This window comes from Notolepis coatsorum, assembly GCF_963971535.1.
Source record: "Notolepis coatsorum genome assembly, chromosome: 12".
In the NCBI taxonomy this organism is placed as follows: Eukaryota; Metazoa; Chordata; class Actinopteri; order Aulopiformes; family Paralepididae; genus Notolepis; species Notolepis coatsorum.
Window position 1 is genome coordinate 10,720,657 of NC_140176.1, and position 24,861 is coordinate 10,745,517.

Below are 24,861 nucleotides of genomic sequence, written 5' to 3' on the forward strand. Positions count from 1 at the left end.
CCCGCTACGGTCCTCGGCCAGGAGGCTCAAACCCCGTTTCGTCGGACCTTTCGAGGTCCTGAAGGTACTCAGTCCGGCGGCCCTGCGCCTGAAGCTTCCTGCATCCATGCACATCCACCCCGTGTTCCATGTCTCCCGGGTTAAGCCCTTCTCCCTCAGTCCCCTTTTGCCTCCAGCTCCTGATCCGCCGCCTCCCGTGTTGGTGGATGATCACTGACTTCCATCGAGCCCATCCTGACGGGCCGGGTCGGCCTGGTCGCCAGGTGGCTCCCGTGGAGGGGGGGGTACTGTGAGGTTTCTGTCCTTGCCTTCTCACTCGTTCTGTTCCTTTAACCACCCTCGCTTTGTTTTCATTCATTTTTTCTGTCAAGTATTTCAATTCCCTCGTTCACACGTTTCTCCCCGTTGACGTCATCTGAGACGTCGCTGATTGGTTCTCTCACTTCCCCACGCTTTTCAATCACATTCCCCAGCTGTCACTGCTTTTCAATCAATCGATCCCTCATTATTTATACCCCGTTTTCCCCACCCTAAGTTGTTGGTTCGTCTTGATTTGTCGCTGGATGTTTTTCCCCGTTGCTTCTGTTTCACTGTGCTATTCTCCAGGAATTCCTAGAAGCCTTCGCTTGGATACCTGCTCCGTGGCGCGCGCTCGCCTCCACTGTTGTTCCTGTTCCTTTTACGCAGCTCGTCTGGGTGAGTTTTTCTAGATTGACTGTCTTGACCTATTTCCGATTTTCGTGTGTAACCTTTACACTGAAGTCTACCACCTTTTTGTCAGACAGTCACTCACCCAGCCATTATCGTTTTTGCTCTTACCTTTATGGAATAATATTTTTGGGATCTTCCACCTCCCACTGTGTATTTACACGAAGATATTATTTCACATTTGGACTGTGTTTGGATTTTTGCTCACTGTGTATTTACACGAAGATATTGTTTCACATTTGGACTGTGTTTGGATTTTTGCTCACTGTGTGTTTACACGAAGATAGTATTTCACATTTGGACGGTGTTTGGATTTTTGCTCACTGTGTGTTTACATGAAGATATTCACTTGGGCTGTTTTTTGGAATATTGCACATCACTGTGTTGTTTAACACGAAGAATATAACACCCTGTCCTCCAGCTCGTTTCAAGTCTGCTCTGTCACTGACCCGTTCCCTCTCTCCCTCTCTCGGTCTTGCACAACATCTGAGAGGTCCGCCGTGAGAGTCTGCAGAGCGGTACAGAGGTCTGCTCCTGCTTCCCAAGACTACCCTTCCGGGAGAAGCTGCAGAGCAGCAGAACTTTGCCCCTTGTTCATTGTACCTGTTCTTGTTGACCTGCTTTCCCTGTTTCACTTATTCTTATTATCAAATAAACAAGCCCTCGTATTTGGCAACTCTGAATCCTACTCTCTTGTGTCGTTAGCGTTTGGGGTCGGTGTCAAACCATAACAGTGAGTGAGTGAGTGAGTGAGTGAGTGAGTGAGAGAAAGAGAGAGGGGGGTGAGAGAGATGAGGAAGGGGCAAGAGAGAAAGAGAGCTTGGAGAGTGTTTGTGTGAGAGAGAGGGGGGGGGCAGGGGTGTGAGTCCTCAGCCCTTGTGTGAGTGAATGTAACAAGTTCCTAACGTTTTCTTTTCCCTATTATTTCATGCACACTTTATTCATTATTATTTTATTATTTTGTGCATCACTCAGTTTCGAATTTGATGCAAATTTGCAATACATGAGGGTAATCCTTTTGTGTTAAATGGCTGCATAAAGCAAGCATTTGTTGACTCTCATGTTGATAAGAGTATTAAAAGTTGAAAAAGATCTGCTTAAGGTAGATTCAGAACAGATACAAAATATGCAATTAATTTGCAATTAATCACGAGTTAACTATGGACAATCATGTGATTAATCAGATTAAATATTTTAATAGATTGACAGCCTTATATCTATTAAATATATATAAGTCATTGTATCATTTCTCTTTTAGTAAACATTGAAAACAGGTCCCACATACCTGAACACCATACAGGGGTTAATGTTACCAATGTTGCTCTTAAAAATAGGCTAGTTGTCAAAACATATACTCCTCCTGTAAAACGTTACTTTATCTCTCACTGTAAAGGAGTGTTTTCCTGACTTGTACACAAGAAAGGAAAACACTGTTTATTTTTGCAGGAGTTCAAGCGCCGTGTATTTCTTTTGTTTCGTTTTTTTGTCGCTGTCAGCCCTCTATTGAAGGGAGGACACATCTAGATTCTCCCTAAAACATGACAAAACAGGGTGTGATGTCAGACAGTAAGCAACAGGAATGCCATAATGTATAATAAAGGCTTTTTAATTAAATACAGAGCCAAAGACAATCTCTCATCTACCCGGGGGCCGACAGAAGGTTAACCCTTTACTATCACCCAACCGACGGTCGAAAGGGTAAACCGGCTGTTGTGTGGCAGTGAAAGGGTTAACCACCTTCTGTGTATTGTCGCAGTGAAAGGGTTAACCGTTTTGGTAATGCGGCAGTGAAAGGGTTAACGGGTGGGTTTCTCTCAGGTGTCATGGCGTCCGCCAGCCTCTCACCTGAACGCCTCTGTGGGTCAACAACTCAACATCGACTTAGATGAGTTCCCAGAGGGCACCGTCTGCAGCTGGAGGCGAGGAGCGGGCCCAAAGCTACAACTGTAAGTCTGTGTGTGTCTGTGTGTGTGTGTGTGTGTGTGTGTGTGTGTGTGTGTGTGTGTGTGTGTGTGTGTCTGTGTGTCTGTGTGTCTGTGTGTCTGTGTGTCTGTCTGTCTGTCTGTCTGTCTGTGTGCGCATGCATGTAGGATGTGTAAGTGCATCCATCTACCTATTTATTTATATATTTGTACTCCAGAGGTCTAGGCCTTTCACACCGGCCAGGCTCCTCTAGGCGTGTTCACACCGGGAATAATTGGTTCGGAACATGAAAAATCGATGCTCAGTGTTATCTTAGAGGGCCGAACTAAAGCCTCCGTCATGTTCCGAACCAATTATTCCCGGTGTGAACGCACCGGCCGGTTCGAGATTACGTTCGAGATTACGTTCCGGCCGGTGTGAAAGGCCATAGTGGGCCCAGTTAAGGTTCTCTCTGTGATCTGGGGCTGGTGGAGGATGCATTTCATTTTGTTTTTCACTGCCCTCTGTAGACCGACTTGAGGAGGGTTTTATTTGAGAAAGTTCAATTTATAAATCCGGATTTGTTTTGGCAGTCTGAGAGTTGTATGTTGAGTTGTTCTTTTTTGCGGAGGAGGTTTTCAGTTTTGCGGGATTTTTGGAGAAAGCATGACACTTAAGACAAAAAAACACATTATATCCTATATAATTTGATATGAATTCCTCTTGTTTCTTTGAAGTACATTGTTTACAGCTTGTTATTATGGTTTATTTTGTTTACTTTTGTGTGGCCATCTTGGTCTATATCAGGGGTTCCCAAACTTTTCAGGCCGGGACCCAGAAAATAAGGCGTCAGAGAGCCGCGGCCCAATGCACATTGTCAGGCTTTTTTTTTCTTTTTTTTGCCAGGTGACCGATTTTTTAAGCCAAATATCACTTCAATCCTATTAAGTTAGTTCAAGTTAGTTATTCATTTATATGTGCTATTTATGAGAGGGCTAACTTGTTGCAAAATAATAATGATAATAATAATAGCCTCATTAAAATACTATTGTTGCTTCGGTTGTTTTCAGCGTTTTATGTGCATAATCTGTTATTTAGTTTGAAATGTTCGTTGAAATAAGTAGATTTTTCGTTTTTGTTTATTTATTAAGTTAATATAAAACCATATAGTCACATTTTAGAATACAATAGAATAGAATTTTAGAATACAACTAGAAACACTGTCCTGGCCTGCTTCTAAGTTCAGTGGCCTGACAAAAAAAAAAAAAAAAAAAAAATGTTTTTTTTTTTTTTTTTTTTTTTTAAATCATCTCGCGGCCCTCCCGTGGCTGCTCGCGGCCCACCTTTGGGTCGCGACCCCGACTTTGGGAACCACTGGTCTATATGATAATTTGCTGTTTATGTGTCTCGTAACGTAAGCCCATATCATACATCTGACAAAAAATCTATCAAATAAAAAAGGGGGGGGAAAGTACTAACCTACTGATATACATATTTGTACGGTGCTGTACTATATATGTATATATTATACACACCATGCTTGGATTGGAGATATAACCAGCAGCTTCCTCTTACATTTGGCAGTGATTCCACGGTTCTCTTGCCGCTGCTTTCCAAGAAAGATTCCGCTGAGTACACGGTGAGCTGTGAACCAAGCGCGGGCATCCAGTTCCCAGTGACCCTGTCTCTGTTGGTCAACTCGGAGCAAGGTGAGTGACATCATCATGACTCATTGTGATGTCATCATGACACACACACCACTCAGGTCTTCCCCCCCGTGAAGCCAAGGTCTTTAGAAGAGAGGAAGAAAAACACAGACAACATTTCCTTGAAAACAGTGCAACAGCGCTGGGACCAGGATTCAATTTAAAGGCGAATGCCACCCAATTTCAAAATCTTCTTCTTCTTCTTCTTCTTCTTCTTCTTCTTCTTCTTCTTCTTCTTCTTCTTCTTCTTCTTCTTCTTCTTCTTCTTCTTCTTCTTCTTCTTCTTCTTCTTCTTCTTCTTCTTCTTCTTCTTCTTCTACTTCTTCACATATGTTCTTCTTGTTCCCCAGGACAGTTCAGTCAGTATTTGTGAACACACACTACTCTCTCCTACAAATCAGAGAGAGAGTCACTGGGATAGATAGACAGAGAATGGGGCTCTGAATTTATGAGGCCATAAAATGTTTTTGTGAGCGGTTACACCCAAATGGGGGTTTATATTCGAGCATTGCTAGAAGGTCTGCACCTCGTACGGGTGTAAGAGCTCACACACAAACATGTTATGGCTTCGTAACGTCAGAGCCCCACTCATCGTCTCTGGAGCAGCCCTAAATCACTTTTGTTTATTAAATGTTTTTAAATTTAGGGTGGCTAGGTGGCGCAGTGGGCAAGGCGCTCGCCACCAACACAGGAGATGCTGGGTTCGAGCCCAGCTCTCGGTGTTGCTACAAGCTTGGCTGGTCGTTCATACTAATACAATTGGCAGTATTAGGGGGTGGGAAGCTGGTGGGTGGGGATCGGACGTTGTGGACAGCGACTCCTACAGGTCGGTTGGTGCGCCTGCGCAGTAGAATCAGGAAGCGACGAGGGCGGCGTGTCCCTCCCACGCGTTACTCCTCGCCGCTGAGAGATCGCGCTGTGCAGGTGAAAAGATGCAACGGCTGCCTCCTCGAGTACCGGAGGGGACACGTGATGCAAGGCTTCGTCCACATTGCAGCCGGCTTGTGGGAGGCATGGCCTAACAGCGTTCGAGACAGGGGAGGGTAGAATTGGACAATACGAAATTGGGGACGGGAGAAAAATAGAAAAATGGGGAGAAAAGGTAGACCAAACATTATTTTTTTTAAATTTAGAGAACAGTATAATATTTGTATATGGTAATCCCCCAAGTCAGGGTGCAAGGAAGCCTTTGTCAGGGTGTAAGGAAGCCTATTGTTAGTTTTTCATCCTCTATATGACATTACAAGCCTTCCATAGCTGTGCGCTTGAGAGAGGTACGTTTGCTTTACACTCCAGCCTGCCTGTTAAGAGCTGCTGCAGTGCTGGACGAACATGCCTGCTAGGAGGTAGAGACCAATGTCTCATATTTCACAATCATACAATGAAGTAGAAGACAAGCATAATAAATCCCTGGAGTGTGAAGCTTACCTGCCAAACTCACATGCATAAAATAATATTGTCACACAACTGCCATGAGCAAGGGGCAAAAGCATATTTTTTATTGCACTTCATCCATATACTTAAAATACTGATTCATACAAGGAAGTTATACCGTGAATTCTGGGAAATGACACAGTAAATGTTAGGACGTTATACTCGTAACAATTTTACAATCCCCAATTGTTACTCCCCTTTAACACAATGAATGGAAGCGGACATGGCCGGTTAGCCTTCTGGAAAGGTGTTAGTTGGACAATGCCTAGGCTAACCGGCACTGTCCGCTTCCATTCATTGTGCTAAGCTAGGCTAACGTGCAGCGAGATAGATTTCTACTGAACACACAGAGAGGAAACTGGTATCTTATCTTCTTGTCTCTCTCTGGAGAAGACGGTGAGCTAATTTCCCCAAATGTTGGCGTGTTCCTTTAAATCCTTTCTGTTCTTTCCAGAGTGCCTGACGACACCACAGCTGAAGCTCAGGCTCCCTAAACGTCGTGGCTACTTACCAGAGCTCCAGTGTGTCTCAGAGGGTCACCCACCGCCCTCAATGACATGGTTCAACGACCTGAACAGGTTTGGGTAAGGTGTCTCACAATAATCATTATGCACTATAGAGAATGTTTGTATGATGTAATACAACTTTCCAACACTCTAGGGGGGCACAATAATAATGATTAAAATGAGGGATGTCCGATATTATCGGCCGATATTGGCATTCAAATGTGATATCGGAAAATATCGGTATCGGTTTTCAAAAAAAAAAATTATATATATATTTTTTTGTTTTTTTACATTTCTATAACCTTTATTTACCCAGGCAAGCAAGTAAGAACAAATTCTGATTTTATTTATTGTCAAAAGTATGCATAATGTTGTGTTAATTCAAGAGATATGTAATGTTAATGACCTGAAATTATTCCGTCTTTTGGGGGGGGGGGGGGGGGGGGGGGGGACCCTGCATATATCGGTATCGGTTGATATCGGTATCGGAAATTAAGAGTTGGACAATATCGGTATATCGGTATCGGTAAAAAAAACAATATCGAGCATCCCTAATTAAAATACCTAGGAACTAATGAGGAACTACAGTATATTACCGTTGATTACATTTCACATTTACATTTTAGTCATTTAACTGACGCTTTTGATCCAAAACGACTTCTGGCAGCTAAGGGTAAGTGATGTTATTCGTCAAACAGTGTTGAACCTGAGTGCTACAATCTTTAGTGCATAGTAGTATAGACATATTAGCATAGTTGGTAGTACGATAGGCACAGTAGATTACTTAGTAGCAAAGGGCATAATAGTAAATTAACCCTTTCATTGCCACACTGCAGAAGGTTAACCCTTTCACTACCACACTACAGATGGTGAAAGGGTTAACCCTTTGTCGTGTGGCAGTTAAAGGGTTAACCATCAGTGACTCAAGCCGTAGACCCAGTCTCTCTGGGACTTGACAGAACTAGGGGGTCCGGGGGGCATGATCCCCTGGGAAGAAAATGTTTTAAAAAACAGCTCTGGAATAAACATTTCTAGTCCCTTTTGATGAAGGATATCTGACAAAATTGGGGCCCCTGTACTTTATACAGTCATCACCACCACTAACAACACCTCAACGACAACAGCAACAACATCAAAACATATAATACAAAAAAAATTATATGGCCCTGCAATGGGGTGTAACGATGCGACCTCACAACAATTAAATTCGATTACGATTCTTCAGGCAACGATTCAATGCATTATGAAATCTCTTCATTTGACCACGATTCGATTCGATTTGATACATTTTCTATACAAGCGGGCAGAAAAGTGGTATTTTTTTTACTTGAACTTGAGGACTGCATACTTATTTTGCAAACCAAAACAACATACTTTATACTTATAGCACATGCATGAGCCTGATCTCTTTTGAAAGACAACATTCTGACGTTTCTGATTCCAGAAAAATAATTCCCTTTTAGTGCTAAAGTAATAGAATTACATAGGTCTGAACATGAGTTGTAAAAAAAACTTGTTACTCAAGTTTTTCTGTAGTAGTTAGTAGTCCAGAGGTAGTATTTCCCCAGAAGGTTGTATGGCTTACAAATCCAGACGGAGCCATAGCCTGAAGCCTTATGTAGTACATATCCAAATTTCATAAAGATCCATTCAGAATTGAGTGATTAGGAGTGATTTTGGTCAACTGTGTACAAAGAAAAACTCAGTTTTCTCATAGACTTCAATTCATTCGGCTGTTTTGCTCTTCCTGTTTTCGTGTTTCTTCGTGTTTTTTGCTTTTTTGATTTAGATCCCCATGTGGGGTATCATTGGAAAGCCACACTCATTGGTTACAACGATCCACAATCATTTTCGAGATCGGAGCTATATTGACGGAACTACTGCAGCCTGAGTCGGGAGTGGTATTTTGCGCAATACCGTGTACTTTGCACAAGCCTATCGACAGGCAACAAATAAGCCTTCAATTCGATATATTGTATTACAAAATATGCACACCCGAGCCACTAGGGGTCGCCAAAGTGCCGGTTGCAAAAAATCCGAAAAACGTCATGTTTTTTCTCCTCTTCAACAGGGCTGGTCAGAGAGGCAGGTCAGAGATGTCCACACCACCACGAAGTGAGAGCACTGAGAGAAGCAGTGATTACTACAACACACCAGCCGTCTGCTGTGCCAGTAACAGCCAGGGGGAACAGTGCACCCAGCTGTATGACTACGGTAATAATAATAATAATAATAATAATAATAATAATAATAATAATAATAATAATAATAATAATAATAATAATAATAATAATAATAATAATAATAATAATAATAATAATAATAATAATAATAATAATAATAATAACACCCAGGGAGAACAGTGCACCCAACTGTATGACTACGGTAATAATAATAATAATAATAATAATAATAATAATAATAATAATAATAATAATAATAATAATAATAATAATAATAATAATAATAATAATAATAATAATAATAATAATAATAATAATAATAATAATAATAATGTTTATTGTTTACTGTGAGCGATGTGTAGTGCCGAATTTCCCTCGGGATAAATAAAGGATTTCTATTCTATTCTATTCTATTCTATTCTATTCTATTCTATTCTATTCTAATATAATCTCTAGTCTCCTAAATTGGAGTAAATCCACCAATACCATCCCTTGTTTAACTCACATGACGTATTACAGGAATCGGGAATGACTTGGTTAGTCTCCCTTTGAAAGTTCAGTTCCACAGTTTGTCTTCTGACATGGCAACAGTAGCTAAGGAAGGTGGCACTTCCAGACATCTTTCAAACAGTGAATGACATCACATCCTGTGTAGTGAATTGAAATAACCGTGTGTTGAAGTCCTGCTGTGAATGAATGAATAACATTTTATTTTCATGTGATGTCCGACGACCCATCCCTTGCAGGATTATAAGACACCAAAAACAATAATTGAATATAACGTTCACTTCCCAAGGTTTGTAAGCTACACCATCAGAGGCCAAAACAAATACATCACATGTTCTTCTCGTATGTTTATCCCAGATTTTCTCTAAATATTCTGCAAGTGGAAATACCCTGTGATAAAAAAATGTTGTCTTTCTGCATCACTCAACCACAAAAACTCAATGTTTTTACACCCGTCAAATAACTTTTGACGCAACTCATACTATAATGGACCATAAGTTTCAAGTTTGTTTATTATTCGTCACAACAAAATACAGAATACTTTATGATGAAATGCTTGTTTCTGTATGAGCCCCTGAGAGTGTGCTACATACAGTAAAAATAATGTAAGTAAAAAAAGAAAGTTATTAAGAAGTAAGTAAAAAGTCAAATGTTCAGTCAATATACATATATATACAATATACAATACAGAGTAAAATCAGTAACAGTGAGGTACAATGCAGATGAGGTACAAAACTTAGGGTAGGGTGCAAATGAGGTATGAATGTAGTGCACATCTCTTTAATAATAGATAAATATAAAGTGTGTTAAAGTGTCTAAAGTGAATAAAGTGAGTGGCAAGGTGAGTGTTTGTTTAAAGTGAGTGTGTACAGTACATGTGGATGTGTGTGCAGTGAGTGTCATTGTCATTGAGCATCCTGATGGCCTGCAGGGGATAGAAGCTCCTGGGGATAGAACCAGGGTGCGATCCACGAGGGGAGCTCAGCAGGGGCGTTTTTAGGGTTAGAAAACATTGGGGGCTTCAGCCCAGGGGGGTGGAGGGGGGAGGTTCTCAAAGTGAGGTCCAGGTCCATGAGAGGGATCTGGGCAGTCCCCATAGAAAATTCAAAGTTAACAGGACCAAATCATCAGTTTCTTATTTATTTATTTAGCCAGATTAAACATTGATCTGGTCCAAGAAGCCCCTACATGATTACAAATATACATATATATATATATATATATATATATATATATATATATATATATATATATATATACTGTACATACATACACATATACACCAATAACAAAATAAAAACACAGTTAAGAATCATACACATAAGCAAATAAACAAACAAACAAACAAACATATGCACAGCCTATGTACAAAATAAATAAACAGTTCATCTCTAGTCTTTACAGTTTTCTTCAATTGCATAAACACTCAAATCAAAAGTATTACACAATTATCAAAACCTTACACTCAAGGAGCAAAATATAGGCCCAGATTTGCACCCCTACAATGTCAGCCTCACTTTTTGCAAAACAATACACACAGTGATTTGCAAAACACTAAACACACTTGCATTACATTAGACACAGAATGTCAAATTACCACACATATGAGCCAATTGGTTAACACAGCCATCAGATGCACAAACACACCATTGCTTAATTGTAGATACACAATCAGGTTTAAGCACTATAAAAATGCAGCAGGTGAGTTCACCTGTCTTCAACCAAAATGGAAGGAGAGTGAAGTACTGTACACAGAGAACGTGAAAATATACAATACATTCACCAAACACTACACAAGACAACCAATGATGCAGACTGATGAAAATATAAATTTTCTCCCATTTTCCCAAATCAGTCAACATGTCAACATGGAGAATCACAACAAAAAATTATCTTGCCAGATCCAGCTAGGCAAAGAGATAATGTCTAGTATTTTCTGTTTAGATTTTTTCAAAAAGAAATTGTATTACTGTAATTTTAACCTGTACTGGATACAGTATTTTATGTTTGTCTGATATTTGCTGAGCTTACAGTGTTATGCACATAGTAGCATGAAAACTGGGACATGTATTGTTGTGATTCTCCATGTTGAAATGTTGACTGATTTGGTTATATGGAGAGAACATTTATATTTTCATCAGTCTGCATCATTGATTTGGGTATATGGAGAGAAAATGTTATTTTTTTCATCAGTCTGCATCATTGATTTGGGTATATGTAGATAAATAAATTATATTTTCATCAGTCTACAGCATTGGTCTTGTGTAGTGTTTGGTGAATTTATTGTATATTTGCACATTCTCTGCGTACTTCACTTACAGTACTCTAATCACTGAGAAGTAGAATTGCTAAATGTGTTTTAGGTTAAGCACAGCAGTGTGTGTAACTGGTTCAAACAGAATTAAGTCATTATGAAATGTGTGTTTCATATGGTAACAAAATTAGTGTATGGTTTTGACAAGTGTTTAATTTAGCAAAGGATCTGAGGTGTTCTGATAATTGTGTGTGTGGTTGTGCTAATTGTGTGTTTTGAAACACCGGGCCCCGTTTTCAAAATCATGCTTAGGCAATCGAAAAAAACTATTGTGTGTTTCATTATATACATATGTTTCAGTCTTCTCATAAAAAAAAAATTCGATTTTTGGGTCTTTTCCTGCCTTTGGTCCGCTTTGCATTCACATCTCAAATGAACCGCAGCAGGGTTCACTTGCAAGAGTGAATGAGCTTTCACACCACCCCAAACCAACCGGACTATCCGAGGTTCGATTAAAGCTTATTATAGGACACTGGACATGGGTATGGATGGCTCCAGGTGCTGCTGCGTTAAAGTGCACATCTTCAATATCTGTACTATTTAAAAGCACAGTGCAGGACACACTCAAAGGTTATCGCACCTCAGAGATGGCAGTGGACATGTATGACAGGACAAAGGCCATATGTAATGGCCTTTGGATTGAGGAACATACTACCAGCCAAAGGAGGAAGCAGAAAAGGATGGGCGAGTATGTAGTTGAGTCATCTTGTGGCACAAGCTCAGACCTCAGCTCAGGAGATCAGCTGAGACAGAGACTGTTCTATCCAGTCGTCGACAGAATACTGCAAGAGCTTGAGAGCAGGTTCTCATGAGTTGGATAACAACTTATGAGAGGCATACAGGCATGTTATCCAGCCTCAGACCAGTTTCTCTCAGTGGAATTGCTGCAACCCCTCGCCACACATTACAATATCCAAGAGGAGATCACAGTTGCAAAGTGTTTCCTGGTCAGGACAGGCAGAGATGCAGTCCCTACTATCCAAAGTGTCTTTTCCCTCCTGGATGATAATAATAATAATAATAATAATAATAATAATAATAATAATAATAATAATAATAATAATAATAATAATAATAATAATAATAATAATAATAATAATAATAATAATAATAATAATAATAATAATAATAATAATAATAATAATAATAATAATAATAATGCATTTGATTTATAAGGTGCCTTTCAGGACACTAAAAAAAAAGTCCACAAATCGGTGAATGAAAGAATTATAGGATCAAATGAAAACTACTTACTAAAAATGTTTAAAAGTACTAAAAACCAACAAAAAATACCAAACACTAACAAACATTCAGCACAGACAATGGGGATGCTGACATAAAAAAAAAAAAAAAAAAAAAAGTAAAAAAAAAAAAAAATGTAAACAATTTTTTTTTTTTTTTTTTTTTTAGATCCGGGGCTAGGAGAAAAACATCCGGGGCTAAAGCCCCGGAAGCCCAGGGCTAACGACGCCACTGGAGCTCAGTGAGCCATGGCTCCCTTAGATCAGACATCAGCTCACCTGAATACATGATTTGTGAATCTTTGGGGGGTCTCTAAATTACTGAAAATAAATGCTACTTTTGCCATGCATTTCAAATTTTTCTGTAATTTTCTATATCGTCATCATCGTGTATAATAATAAAATTAGGCTATTTTGATGTATTAATGATTTCCGCACAAATTCACCGTAATAGACAATAGGTTGCGGGCGGCACTGCAGATATACCCTACTCGTAATACGCATGGAACATGCATGCTATTCTTGCGTTCACCATTCGGAGCGTGGCGGCGCTGCACTGCAGTCTGCACTCTGCAGGCACAAATAGACGCATCCAGGATAATGTCGAAAGTTTTTCTAACCAATTTTGATTTTACAAAGAAGACGAAGCAACCTGCTGCGGGCACTACTTCTGTGACATGCAGATTTTGAGAATTGGGCAGACCATCAGGACAGGTCGGTGGCGATAATGTTGAATTTTTTTTACTACTGGAGATAAAACTGCAAGAAAAACAAATGTAATTCTCTCCGCGGCAGTGAGCTGGAGTCTCTCTCTGACTCTCTCTCTCTCTCTCCGCGGCAGTGAGCTGGAGTCTCTCTCTGACTCTCTCTCTCTCTCTCTCTCCGCGGCAGTGCAGTGAGCTGGACTCTCTCTCTCTTTCTCTCTCTCTCGCGGGCGTCTCTCTCTCTCTCTTTCCGCGGGCGTCTCTCTCTCTCTCTCTCGCGGGCGTCTCTCCCCCCCCCCCCTCTCTCTCTCTCTCTCTCTCTCTCTCCCCCCCCCCCGCGGGCGGGCGTCTCTCTCTCTCTCTCTCTCTCTCTCTCTCTCTCGGCAGTTGCGAGACTCAGGGAAGCGCTCTGAGATTATTTTTTTTGCGCCTGGCCACCCCCCCCCCCCTCCCCCAAAGATCCTGATATGGATCGCACACTGGATAGAACATAAAACACTGTGTGTGTTTCCAGACATGGACCTTGGCCAGAGAGAGGAGGACGAGGCTCCCGCAGTGACCCTGAGTCCTGGTCAGTCCTTGCTGCTCCGCTGCAGGACCGTAGACCCAACGCTCCGAGGCCTGAACCTGGAGTGGCAGAGTGAAGGGATGGAGAACAGACCAGCACCCTGCCCCAGCAGTGTCAAGGACCAGGTGAGGGCTATACATTTGAACCCTTTCACTGCCACACTACCAAAGGGTTAACCATTTCACTGTGACAATACAGAAGGTAACCCTTTCACTGCAACACGACAAAGGGTTAACCCTTTCACTGCGACAATACAGAAGGTTAACCATTTCACTGCCACACTGCCAAAGGGTTAACCCTTTCACTACCACACCACAGAAGGTTAACCCTTTCACTGCCACACTGCCAAAGGGTTAACCAACTTAACCCTTTCACTGCCACAATACAGAAGGTTAACCATCCGTAGTGTGGTAGTGAAAGGTTAAGCTTCTGTAGTGTGGTAGTGAAAGGGTTAACAATAGCTTCAGTTTCCTTGACAACCTTTTTACCAGAACTGAATTTCAGTTTCAGTTTTATTATTTTGCACGCAGTTTAAAAAATACACAAGAATGACAAAAAATAATAAATAGTATACAGTGCAGAGAGAGGCAGAAAACTCGTAAACTCCTGATCTGTTTCTGTTTAAGATAAGAGATAAGATAAGATATTCCTTTATTGATCCCCTTGGGGAAATTCAGGCATCATAGCAGCATGGGGGAGGGGGGAGGGGGGAGGTACAGGTAGTAGAATTATAGTACAGTGGAGAAGTACAAATAAAAATAGAATAAAAAAAGGCAGTGTAAACAATATAACAATATAATTAATGCGCATATGGGCAACAAGGTGCAAGATGAGGGTATATGTATGCCCTCTCAGTTATATTGGCCCTACAATAAATATAGTTACAATATATAATCTAATAATCTAAATCTACCTCTTAACCTGCGCCCCCAAAAGTGGCCATTTTAGTTTTAATTTTTGAGGACTGCATACTTATTTTGCAAACCAAAACATCATACTTTATACTTATAGCACATGATGCATGAGCCTGGTCTCTTTTGAAAGATGACATTATGAAGTTTCTGATTCCAGAAAGAGAATTCACTTTTAGTGCTAATGAAATAGAGTAACATAGGTCTGAACTTGAGTTGTAGAAAAACTTGTTCTCAAGTTTTTCTGTAGTAGTTAGTAGTCCAGAGGTAGTATTTCCCCAGAAAGTGGTATGGCTTAAAAAATAGATCCATAGCCGGAAGCCTTATGTAGTACATGTCCGAATTTCATAAAGATCCATTCAGAAATGAGTGATTAGGAGTGATTTTGGTCAACTGTGTACAAAAGAAAAACTCAGTTTTATCATAGACTTCAATTCATTCGGCTGTTTTTCTCTTCCCGTTTTCGCTCGTTAGTTTTTCACCTAGATCCCTGATTCATACATCCCCAGATGGGGTATCATTGGAAAGCCACACTCATTGGCTACAACCCTCCATAATCATTTTCGAGACCAGAACTGAATTTCAGTTTCAGTTTTATTATTTTGCACGCAGTTTAAAAAATACACAAGAATGACAAAAAATAATAAATAGTATACAGTGCAGAGAGAGGCAGAAAACACAAACTATGTTATAATTGCATAGTATTGTAAACAAAGAACAGAATAATATTTGACTATAAAAGTGATGGTAAACTAATAATAACAGAAAATATATCATATGTGTGTGTGTGTGTGGTTATGTGTCTGTCTGTGTGTGTCTGTGTCTATGTGTGTGTGTTTGTGTATCTATGTCTGTGCCTGTGTGTGTATGTGTGTGTGTGTGTTGGTTATGTGTCTGCCTGTGTGTATCTGTGTCTATGTGTGTGTGTTTGTGTATCTGTGTCTGTGTTTGTATCTGTCTGTGTGTGTGTATCTGTGTCTGTGTGTGTCTGTGTCTATCTGTGTCTGTGTCTATGTGTGTGTGTTTTGTGTGTGTGTGTGAGTGTGTGTGTGTGTGTGTGTATCTGTGTCTGTGTGTGCCTGTGTGTATCTGTGTGTGTGTCTATGTGTGTCTATGTGTGTGTGTTTGTGTGTGTGTGTGCGTGCGTGCGTGTGTGTGTGTGTGTGTGTGTGCGTGCGTGCGTGCGTGTGTGCGTGCGTGCGTCTGTGTCTCTTACATCTATAACATTTGATAGAGGAACAGTTATTCTCCATCTGTGTTGCTTTTCTAAACTAACCCTCATCATGTGTTCATGCCCACTGCCCCCCCCCCCCTCCCAGATCTGCACACAAGATGGCACGCCTCATGGTATCGACACGCTCTACCTGTTCATTGAGTCAGTAACCGAGAAGCACAGTGGCAGGTTCACCTGCACGAATAAGAGAAACCAAAAAACGAAGTCTATCCAGGTTTCCGTCACAGGTTAGTATAACTTCACTCGTAAACTCCTGATCTGTTTCTGTTTAAGATAAGAGATAAGATAAGATATTCCTTTATTGATCCCCTTGGGGAAATTCAGGCATCATAGCAGCATGGGGGAGGGGGGAGGGGGGAGGTACAGGTAGTAGAATTATAGTACAGTGGAGAAGTACAAATAAAAATAGAATAAAAAAAGGCAGTGTAAACAATATAACAATATAATTAATGCGCATATGGGCAACAAGGTGCAAGATGAGGGTATATGTATGCCCTCTCAGTTATATTGGCCCTACAATAAATATAGTTACAATATATAATCTAATCATCTAAATCTACCTCTTAACCTGCGCCCCCAAAAGTGGCCATTTTAGTTTCAATTTTTAAGGACTGCATACTTATTTTGCAAACCAAAACAACATACTTTATACTTATAGCACATGATGCATGAGCCTGGTCTCTTTTGAAAGATGACATTATGAAGTTTCTGATTCCAGAAAGAAAATTCACTTTCAGTGCTAATGAAATAGAGTAACATAGGTCTGAACTTGAGTTGTAGAAAAACTTGTTCTCAAGTTTTTCTGTAGTAGTTAGTAGTCCAGAGGTAGTATTTCCCCAGAAAGTGGTATGGCTTAAAAAATAGATCCATAGCCGGAAGCCTTATGTAGTACATGTCCGAATTTCATAAAGATCCATTCAGAAATGAGTGATTAGGAGTGATTTTGGTCAACTGTGTACAAAAGAAAAACTCAGTTTTCTCATAGACTTCAATTCATTCATTCATTTCATTGGAAAGCCACACTCATTGGCTACAACCCTCCATAATAATTTTCGAGATCGCCAAATGATTGACGGAACTAGAGCCCCAAGAGTCCCCATACCGTGTACTTTGCACAAGCCTCAAATACCGGCATGTAACTCGAGAACCGCTGAACGGACTTTGTCACCTGAAAGGGCTATCGACAGGCAACACATGGGGCTTCAATTCGATATATATAGTATTACAAAATATGCACACCCGAGCCACTAGTGGTCGCCACCAAATCATCCTAAAAAGGGCCCACATGTGGGCCCTTGCATGTTAACTAAATTTATATAATATTATACCAATAAGAGCTTTTTCTTTTTGATCCACTTTTTCTCCTCCATTTTTCTATTTTTTCTCCCATCCCAATTTAGCCGTGCCAATTCTCCCCTCCCCTGTCTTGATCGTTGCTCGCATGTGCCCCCCACTGGCCGGTCGTAGGGAGAATAGAAGCCCATCACATGTCCCCTCCGATACATGTGGAGGCAGCCAGTCACTTCTTTTCACCTGCCAGCGCGGACTCTCATTTGGCCAGGAGTAACGTGTGGGAGGCTCACACTGCCCCCGCCATTTTCCTGTCTTTGCTGTGCAGGCGCCCTGACCGACCTGTAGGAGTCGCTGTTTACAACGTCCAGATTACCACCCATCGACTCCCCTTCCGCTAACTATGCCAATTGAGTCAGTATGACGGCCGGCCCAAGCCGGAGGCAACACTGACAGCCGGATTCGATACCGGTGTCTCTTGCGTTGGTGACGAGTGCAATGTCCGCTGCGCCACACAGCCGCCACACCAATAAGAGCTTTTAAGAATAAACAAATACCAATGATTGCTGTGTCCGTCAGAAAGAGAAGGCCAACCTACCTTATCACACAGGACACAATGGTGAGTGTCCTGTCTGTCCCCAGTGATAGATCTGAGGGCAGAGGTATAGGGCGGGCAGGTGGCGTAGCGGAGATTGCGCTTGTCACCAATGCAAGAGGCTGCGGTCTCGACTCCCGGAGTCACCATTGCCTATCGCTATACTAACTCGTTTGGCTGGGTTAGGGGGAGGGAAGCCGTGGGTGGGAAACTGGCGTTGTGGACAGCGACGCCTACAGGTCAGGTCTGGGCGCTCGCTCAGCGGAGGCAGGACTTGAGGAAGGCAGCGTGACCTCCCACGCGTTACACTTCACCAATGAGAGCCCTCGCTGCCAGGTGAGAAGAGAGCCACTGGCTGTCGCCGCACGTGTCGGAGGAAGCGTGCGGATACTTCAGGGTTCCCTTGTACCGACCAGTAGGAGAACATGCGCACAACAACCAGGTAGGGGAGGGGGGGGGAATTGGCACAACGACTAAATTGGGACGGGGAGAAAACAGAGAAAAATCTGAGAAAGAGAGATAAAAAAAAAAAAAATCTGAGGGCAGAGGGATGGAGCAAGTCCAGGGGCTTGAGGGTTGAAGCTGCAGCACGGTATATAAATGACGTCGCCATAGTCTAAAACTGATGAACCCTTTCACTGCCACACTAATAATAATAATAATAATAATAATAATAATAATAATAATAATAATAATAATAATAATAATAATAATAATACATCTATCTTATATAGCGCTTTTCCAGGTGCTCAAAGACGCTCACAGAACTACCAACGGGTTAACCCTTTCACTGCGACAAATACAGAAGGTTAACCCTTTCACTTCCCAAAATGTTGGCGTGTTCTTTTAACACTTTCAGTGCCACGGGTCCGGTGCCCCGGAACCCTGTTGCGTGCCAACGCCCACTTCAATGATAGAGCTCTCATATTTGCGAACGCATAAACTATATCTTAAATTATGGCTATGTGTATAATATGGCCGTCGCTTATCAATGACTTGTTTGCAGTCAACATTGTCGAAACGGATTGTTTTTTAATCGGTTAATTTCCGCTTTATACCATTTTGAAAAACTCGTTTTTTGAAAGTTTCAGGAAAATATAAAGATTCTGTGATAATCACCCTTTAGTGGAATACACTGGAATACACAAAAAACTTTGTAATTTTTCGGCCTATTTATGAATCGTTTTCAAATAAACGCTAGATTATCGATAGTATATGTGTACTTATGCACGCTATAGAAGCAGGCTGAAAAATCGATTATCCATTTCCTGATCAGCACACACACACACACACACACACACACACACACACACACACACACGCACACACACGCACACACACACATAGGGCCCACGTTGATATCTCTGTGAAATAAGCTCTGATTATCCCAAGAATTTATTCCTTACCTCAGATCAGATGTTCTCCAAAAAGATTATTCCAATTCCTGATCGCCATTCCAAATATCGATCGCGTTTATTGATCCAACGCTGGGTGGCCGAAACACAGATTCCATGCTGTTCTGATGGTCCACAATGAATCCGATTGGCTCGAGTTACATGCCTGAGAAGTCAAATGTGGAAGCAGGATTTTTTTTCTTCATGCGTTTCATTCAATCCAATCCAAAGGGGTGCAGTACCATAGGGAGAGACGATAGGGGGCGGTATTTTCCCAATGGAGCTCAGAGAGAGTTCCAGTGGTAACGTGAGGCTAGATTGATGAAATATGAATGGAAATCGCTAATAAAAAAAAAAAAAACAAGATCTCTCGTCGTTGGCACTGAACGGTTGGCATGAACTAACGAGAAATCTCGTCGGTGGCACTCAAAGTGTTAAGAACGGGGGAGAGAACAGGTAAGGGAAGAAGTGGTGATGAGACCTTATTCAAGCGTTTTACATTTGACAGATTATTGTTGCGTATTGTTGTGTGCCTTCACTCTCTCCCCCCCTCTCTCTCTCTCCCCCCTCTCTCCCCCCCCCTCTCTCTCTCCCCCCTCCCTCTCTCCCCCCTCCCTCTCCCTCTCCCTTCAGAGGAGGAGTTCCTGTCGGTCCAGGTGGAGGAGACCAGGACCGTATCACTGAAGGAGACACAGGTCTACTGCTTGCGAGCCAACGTGTCCTCCCACCCCCCACTCGTGCACTGTGCCTGGGAGAGTCCCGGTGACCACGGGGGGCCAAGGAACCAGACCCCATGTCCCAGACACACAAGGCCATGGAAGAACAGGTAGCTTGCTATTACGTTACCATTGACTCCTGTAAAGTGCTCGCTGTCTTGTCAATGAAACATAATAAGAAACTGTAGCCAAAGTAACAAAAGAGGTTTAATTATAATTACCATGGTTGAAGGTGGGGCGGCTACGTGGTGCAGTGGGCAAGGTGCTCACCACGAATACTGGAGACGCTGGGTTCGCCTGTTTGAGCCCAGCGCTCCACATTGCTTTCAGTTTAGCTGGTCGTCCGTACTAATATACATTGGCAGTATTAGGGGGTGGGAAACTGATGGGTGGGGATCGGGCGTTGTGGACAGCGACTCCTACAGGTCGGTTGGTGCGCCTGCGCAGTAGAATCAGGAAGTGATGGGGGCGGCGCCCCTCCAAAGCGCAGACCCCTGATGCTGAAAGATCGCGCTGCGCAGGTGAAAAGATGTGACTGCTGTTACCTCGAGTATCGGAGGGGACTCGTGCTATGTATGACTTAGTCCACATTGCAGCCGGCTTGTGGGAGGCAAGAAACAGCGTTCGAGACAGGGGAGGGTTGAATTGGATGATACGAAATTGGGATGGGAGAAGAAATTGAAAATGGGAGAAAAAGTGGATCAAAAAAAATTACCATGGTTGAAGGTAAGTAAGTAAGTAAGTAAGTATTTATAAAGCACCTTTCATACATGTCATGTAGCTCAAAGTGCTGTACACAATTATAGGCATATATAACGATAAAAGCAATAAAGTCACAGTGATCAGTTAAGATCAATGTTTAAAAAAAAAATAATAATAATAATAATAATAATAATAATAGTAACGTAAAAATGAAAATAACGTAAAAACAGTCATTTGCTTACCAGTTTGGGAGAACAGGTCCGCACAAACATTTCCGCTCAGTGGCAACCGGAAGTGCACTAAACCAATGCACTTGTATGGTAGGTAGCAATGTTTAGCTCTTATAACGCTAGTGTAGTTACGTTTTTATCAGTGGTCATAGTTGGGTCCATAGTGCTTTACCAAGTCCCATGGATCCATCAGTGGCCGTGTATTGTGGTAGAAAGAAAGAAAAAGAAAAACGTATAAAGAAAACAGTCTAAAGTTTGAAAGTTTGAGGTAAAGGTGAAGGGATAACATAAAAATTACGACAAACAAACCACAGGACTGTACAGACAGGATCAGCCACCACACACAGGGGAGAACAGAACACATATGCACTAGGCTAGGGGTGTAACGATGCAACCTCACAGCGATTCATTTTCGATTACGATTATTCAGGCAACGATTCAATGCATCATGAAATCTCTTCATTTGACCACGATTCGATTTGATTCGATTCATTTAATTCATCAGTTAATTCCCCAAAAAATGTTGAATACACAAATGTGGCTGGGGGAACTGATTCACTCAGCATGAATGGACTATAGGTAAATAAAAACAATACACACAAAAAAAAGAAAACATAAAAAGAAAATGATTTTTTTCTTCTTCTATTAATTTCGATTCTAACATTTTCAAATCGATGCAGTTGAATCGTCACATTAGAATCGATGCATTTCGATTAATCGATGCATCGTTACACCCCTAATATGCACAAGGGGATGACGAGGACAGAAACACCTGGGCTGATTACAAATGGATACACCTGGGAGGGAAACGACAAAGAACTACAAGACCAAGACAGGGGACTACAACCAGACATCACACATCACACTGGGGAACACCTGATCAGGGTACAAACACACCCACACGTAACACTTGCTTTTAAAAAGGGCCTCAAAACAAATATTTTTTATAGCCTTTTGTTGATTTTCATCTAGTTTGAGCTCCACACATTTTATGTTCTTTTACTAGTTTTAGCCCTTCACATGGAGGTGTGTGTGTGTGTGTGTGTGTGTGTGTGTGTGTGTGTGTGTGTGTGTGTGTGTGTGTGTGTGTGTGTGTGTGTGTGTGTGTGTGTGTGTGTGTGTGTGTGTGTGTGTGTGTGTGTGTGTGTGTTCATGCCAATTGGCTAAAAGGGGGTGTGGTAATGGAAGTGGCCTATGCAGAAAAAGCATTTGTGCTTTTTCTTTTTCTTTATTATATTATTTTAATTGATCGTACGATGGAATCTTGGATAACGTTTTTTTTATTGTATTACTGTAATGAGCCCCCTGGTTCTCGCCTCCTCTCTCAGGACACTGGAGCTGTGTGGTCAGCTACAGTCAGGAGAGTATCACCTAAAGCTGGAGGCCGGAGGTCAAAGACAAACCAAGACAGTGCCACTGTGTGTGACAGCAGGTAATATGGAGTGTGGCATCGTACATCATGTACATCTGACCCTTTAGCTCAGCTGGGTCTCACTCTGACTCTTGCCTTGCTTGTTGACGTGTTGTTTTGTTTCCTTGTCTATCCGTTGGTTGTTTTTGTTTTCTGTTTATTCTATACTTTAGCACCTTTCTTTGTTTTTAGCTATGTGAAGCACTTTGGTTGACAAGTTCTCATGTCTAAATGTGCTATATAAATAAATGTGATTGATTGATTGGTGAGTGCGGCCGCCCTGTGAATCCTATGGTCCTGCAGGTTCAAATCCACTCTGTCATTATAATAGCATCCTGTTTCACAAGAAAACAAGTCTATATCACAATCATAACATCCCCTTTCACAAGAAAACAGTCTATATCCGTTTTTTATATGGTGCTGATCTCAAAATACCCGCCACTTTTCTTTCAGGCGAGCCAATGGTTAACCTGACGAAGAGCAATGACATGTTCATCTGTGAGACGACGGTTCCCTGGCCAGGGAGTCTCATTTGGAGAATCTGTCTACCGTCGAATAATCTCAGGTATCAAAAGGTGGACAGGTGTGGTTTCCAGAGGTGTCAAGCCGGAATAACGTGAAACAGGATTTCCTGTTTAGCGCGGTTGGTCTTCAAAATCTAAATGTTTTCGATTTTCTACACGCTTTTATTTTGAAGGCCAGCCCTGTTCAACAGGAAATCCCATTTCACTGTTATTTGTGCCGGCGTGACACCTGGTCACCTATACACTCGGGCCACTCCTTCTAGGAAGAAATACACACTTGGAACTGTAACCGTTTTTATTTATTTATTTTTCAAAACACTCTAACCCTTTCACTACCACACTACAGAAGGTTAACCCTTTACTATCACACTACAGACGCTTCAATTGTCTTTGTTATCTCTCAACAGCTGTCGCCTGTCAGACTCCCAGGCCTGGCAGATCCCAGTCACCTCCCAGCGGGACTCCGATGCCCCTGCCTCCTCCCAGTACTGTCACAGGACTCTCACCAGTATTCAAAAGGATAATATGTCAGAGGAAAACCACGTGGTGAGGTGCTGCTTCAAGACCTTCTGTTCAGAAGCCCTGGGGTCCTGGTCTGACCCCAACCTTTCTTGGTACCTGCGCCTCACAACCGCCGGTGAGGCCATGTTCTCTCTGTACATTTACAATTACATTCACATTTACATGTTTACATTTACAATTACATTTACATGTTTACATTTACATTACATTTACATTTACATCACATTTACATTTACATTCACATTTACATGTTTACATGTTTACGTTTACATTTACATGTTTACAATTACTGTTGTGAAGGATCAGATTAAACCGAATATATATATTTATTTATGGATATATATTTAATAGTATTTGTATATTGTTTGATATCCCCTGTATATTCCTTGTACAATATGCACTGAATATCCCTTTAGTCTACTAAACAGCCCATAATAGTTTCATTCTACCATTGGACGAGAACCTGGCGCCAGCAGCCATACCCCTAGGTTCAAGTTCAATCGTGCCGACCAACATGTCGTGGCAAGCCCGGTTCCGCGTAGGAATACGTCTGGCGAAATACGAATGGTACTATTTGTTCACAGCGCATATATATATGGCGCAAGTAAAGTAGAACTTTCTTTTAGTCCATTAGTTCTTTACCCTCCAACCTAGTAACAGACGCGAAGCCTCACCCACGACGCACGTGTGGTGCAGTAAGGCCTACTTGGCCTCAGAATAGGCATTGAGATATCGTGTGGATTAATAGTTGAATTGTCATAGTTTGGCACTATACCGTCGAGTTGGACGTATTTCTATTAAGCTAATAATAGTCTATTATGTATGGTGCATCGTTCGGTTAGAGTTATAAAGTGAGCAGCACCCCCATCGTTCCTGACGTTATCTGGAGTCTTAACCAGGCTGGGCAGACCACTTGTGGTGCTTGCATCCGAGGAGCTCCGGGCCAGGACGAGTGGACCTGTACATTGGATTACTTTACCCGGACGACGGCGAGCCTTCCACGGCTTGGATTATCTACATGCTTTGGGTGCTTTGATTATTCCATGGATAACGGCCAACACTGCTGAGTGTTGGAACTACCCCCCGGAGAGGAGTCCAGGTGAGACGGCGCTCTACACCAGTGAGGTCGCCTCACGTCTCTCCGTTGTGGACCGGCAGCTACCGTCCACCAGAGGGTCCAGCTGTATTCATCTGCGGACCGAGGTTCTGTGGGCATCGTGTTCAGGACTCTGAATTCTCCCAAGAAATCGTCGGCCAGATGGGATACCGCCAGCGGCTCTTCTAACCCCCCCTCCTACTGTCTTACAACCAGCGGGACCCCCCCCCCCTTAGTGTATCCAGCTATAATCATTTAAGTACCATCGCTATAGTTCCCTAAAGAACCAGGTTGTATACTTACTCCCTGCGTAACCAGAGATTGGACATTCAATGTTGATTTACCTACGAATACTCATTTGCCATACAAGTGCATTTCAAATCATAAATGTCATCAAGTGAACGTTGTATATACCCTTTGCTATATAAAATATTCGATTTGTACATTTGTGTGGACTTCGTTT

The 24,861-nt window shown here is 41.8% G+C and overlaps 1 protein-coding gene across 1 annotated transcript in view; it reads left to right on the top strand.

The window, feature by feature from the left end:
* LOC311237610 (receptor-type tyrosine-protein kinase FLT3-like) overlaps nt 1-24,861 on the top strand; it is a 57,298-nt gene that overhangs the window by 10,131 nt on the left and 22,306 nt on the right. The window contains exons 3-12 of the mRNA XM_084325548.1: nt 2,527-2,654; nt 4,195-4,319; nt 6,205-6,334; nt 8,328-8,470; nt 13,720-13,898; nt 16,004-16,145; nt 19,831-20,023; nt 22,174-22,277; nt 22,710-22,821; nt 23,188-23,417. Coding sequence (XP_084181674.1) covers nt 2,527-2,654; nt 4,195-4,319; nt 6,205-6,334; nt 8,328-8,470; nt 13,720-13,898; nt 16,004-16,145; nt 19,831-20,023; nt 22,174-22,277; nt 22,710-22,821; nt 23,188-23,417 — 1,486 coding nt within the window. The remainder of the gene's footprint in view (nt 1-2,526; nt 2,655-4,194; nt 4,320-6,204; nt 6,335-8,327; nt 8,471-13,719; nt 13,899-16,003; nt 16,146-19,830; nt 20,024-22,173; nt 22,278-22,709; nt 22,822-23,187; nt 23,418-24,861) is intronic.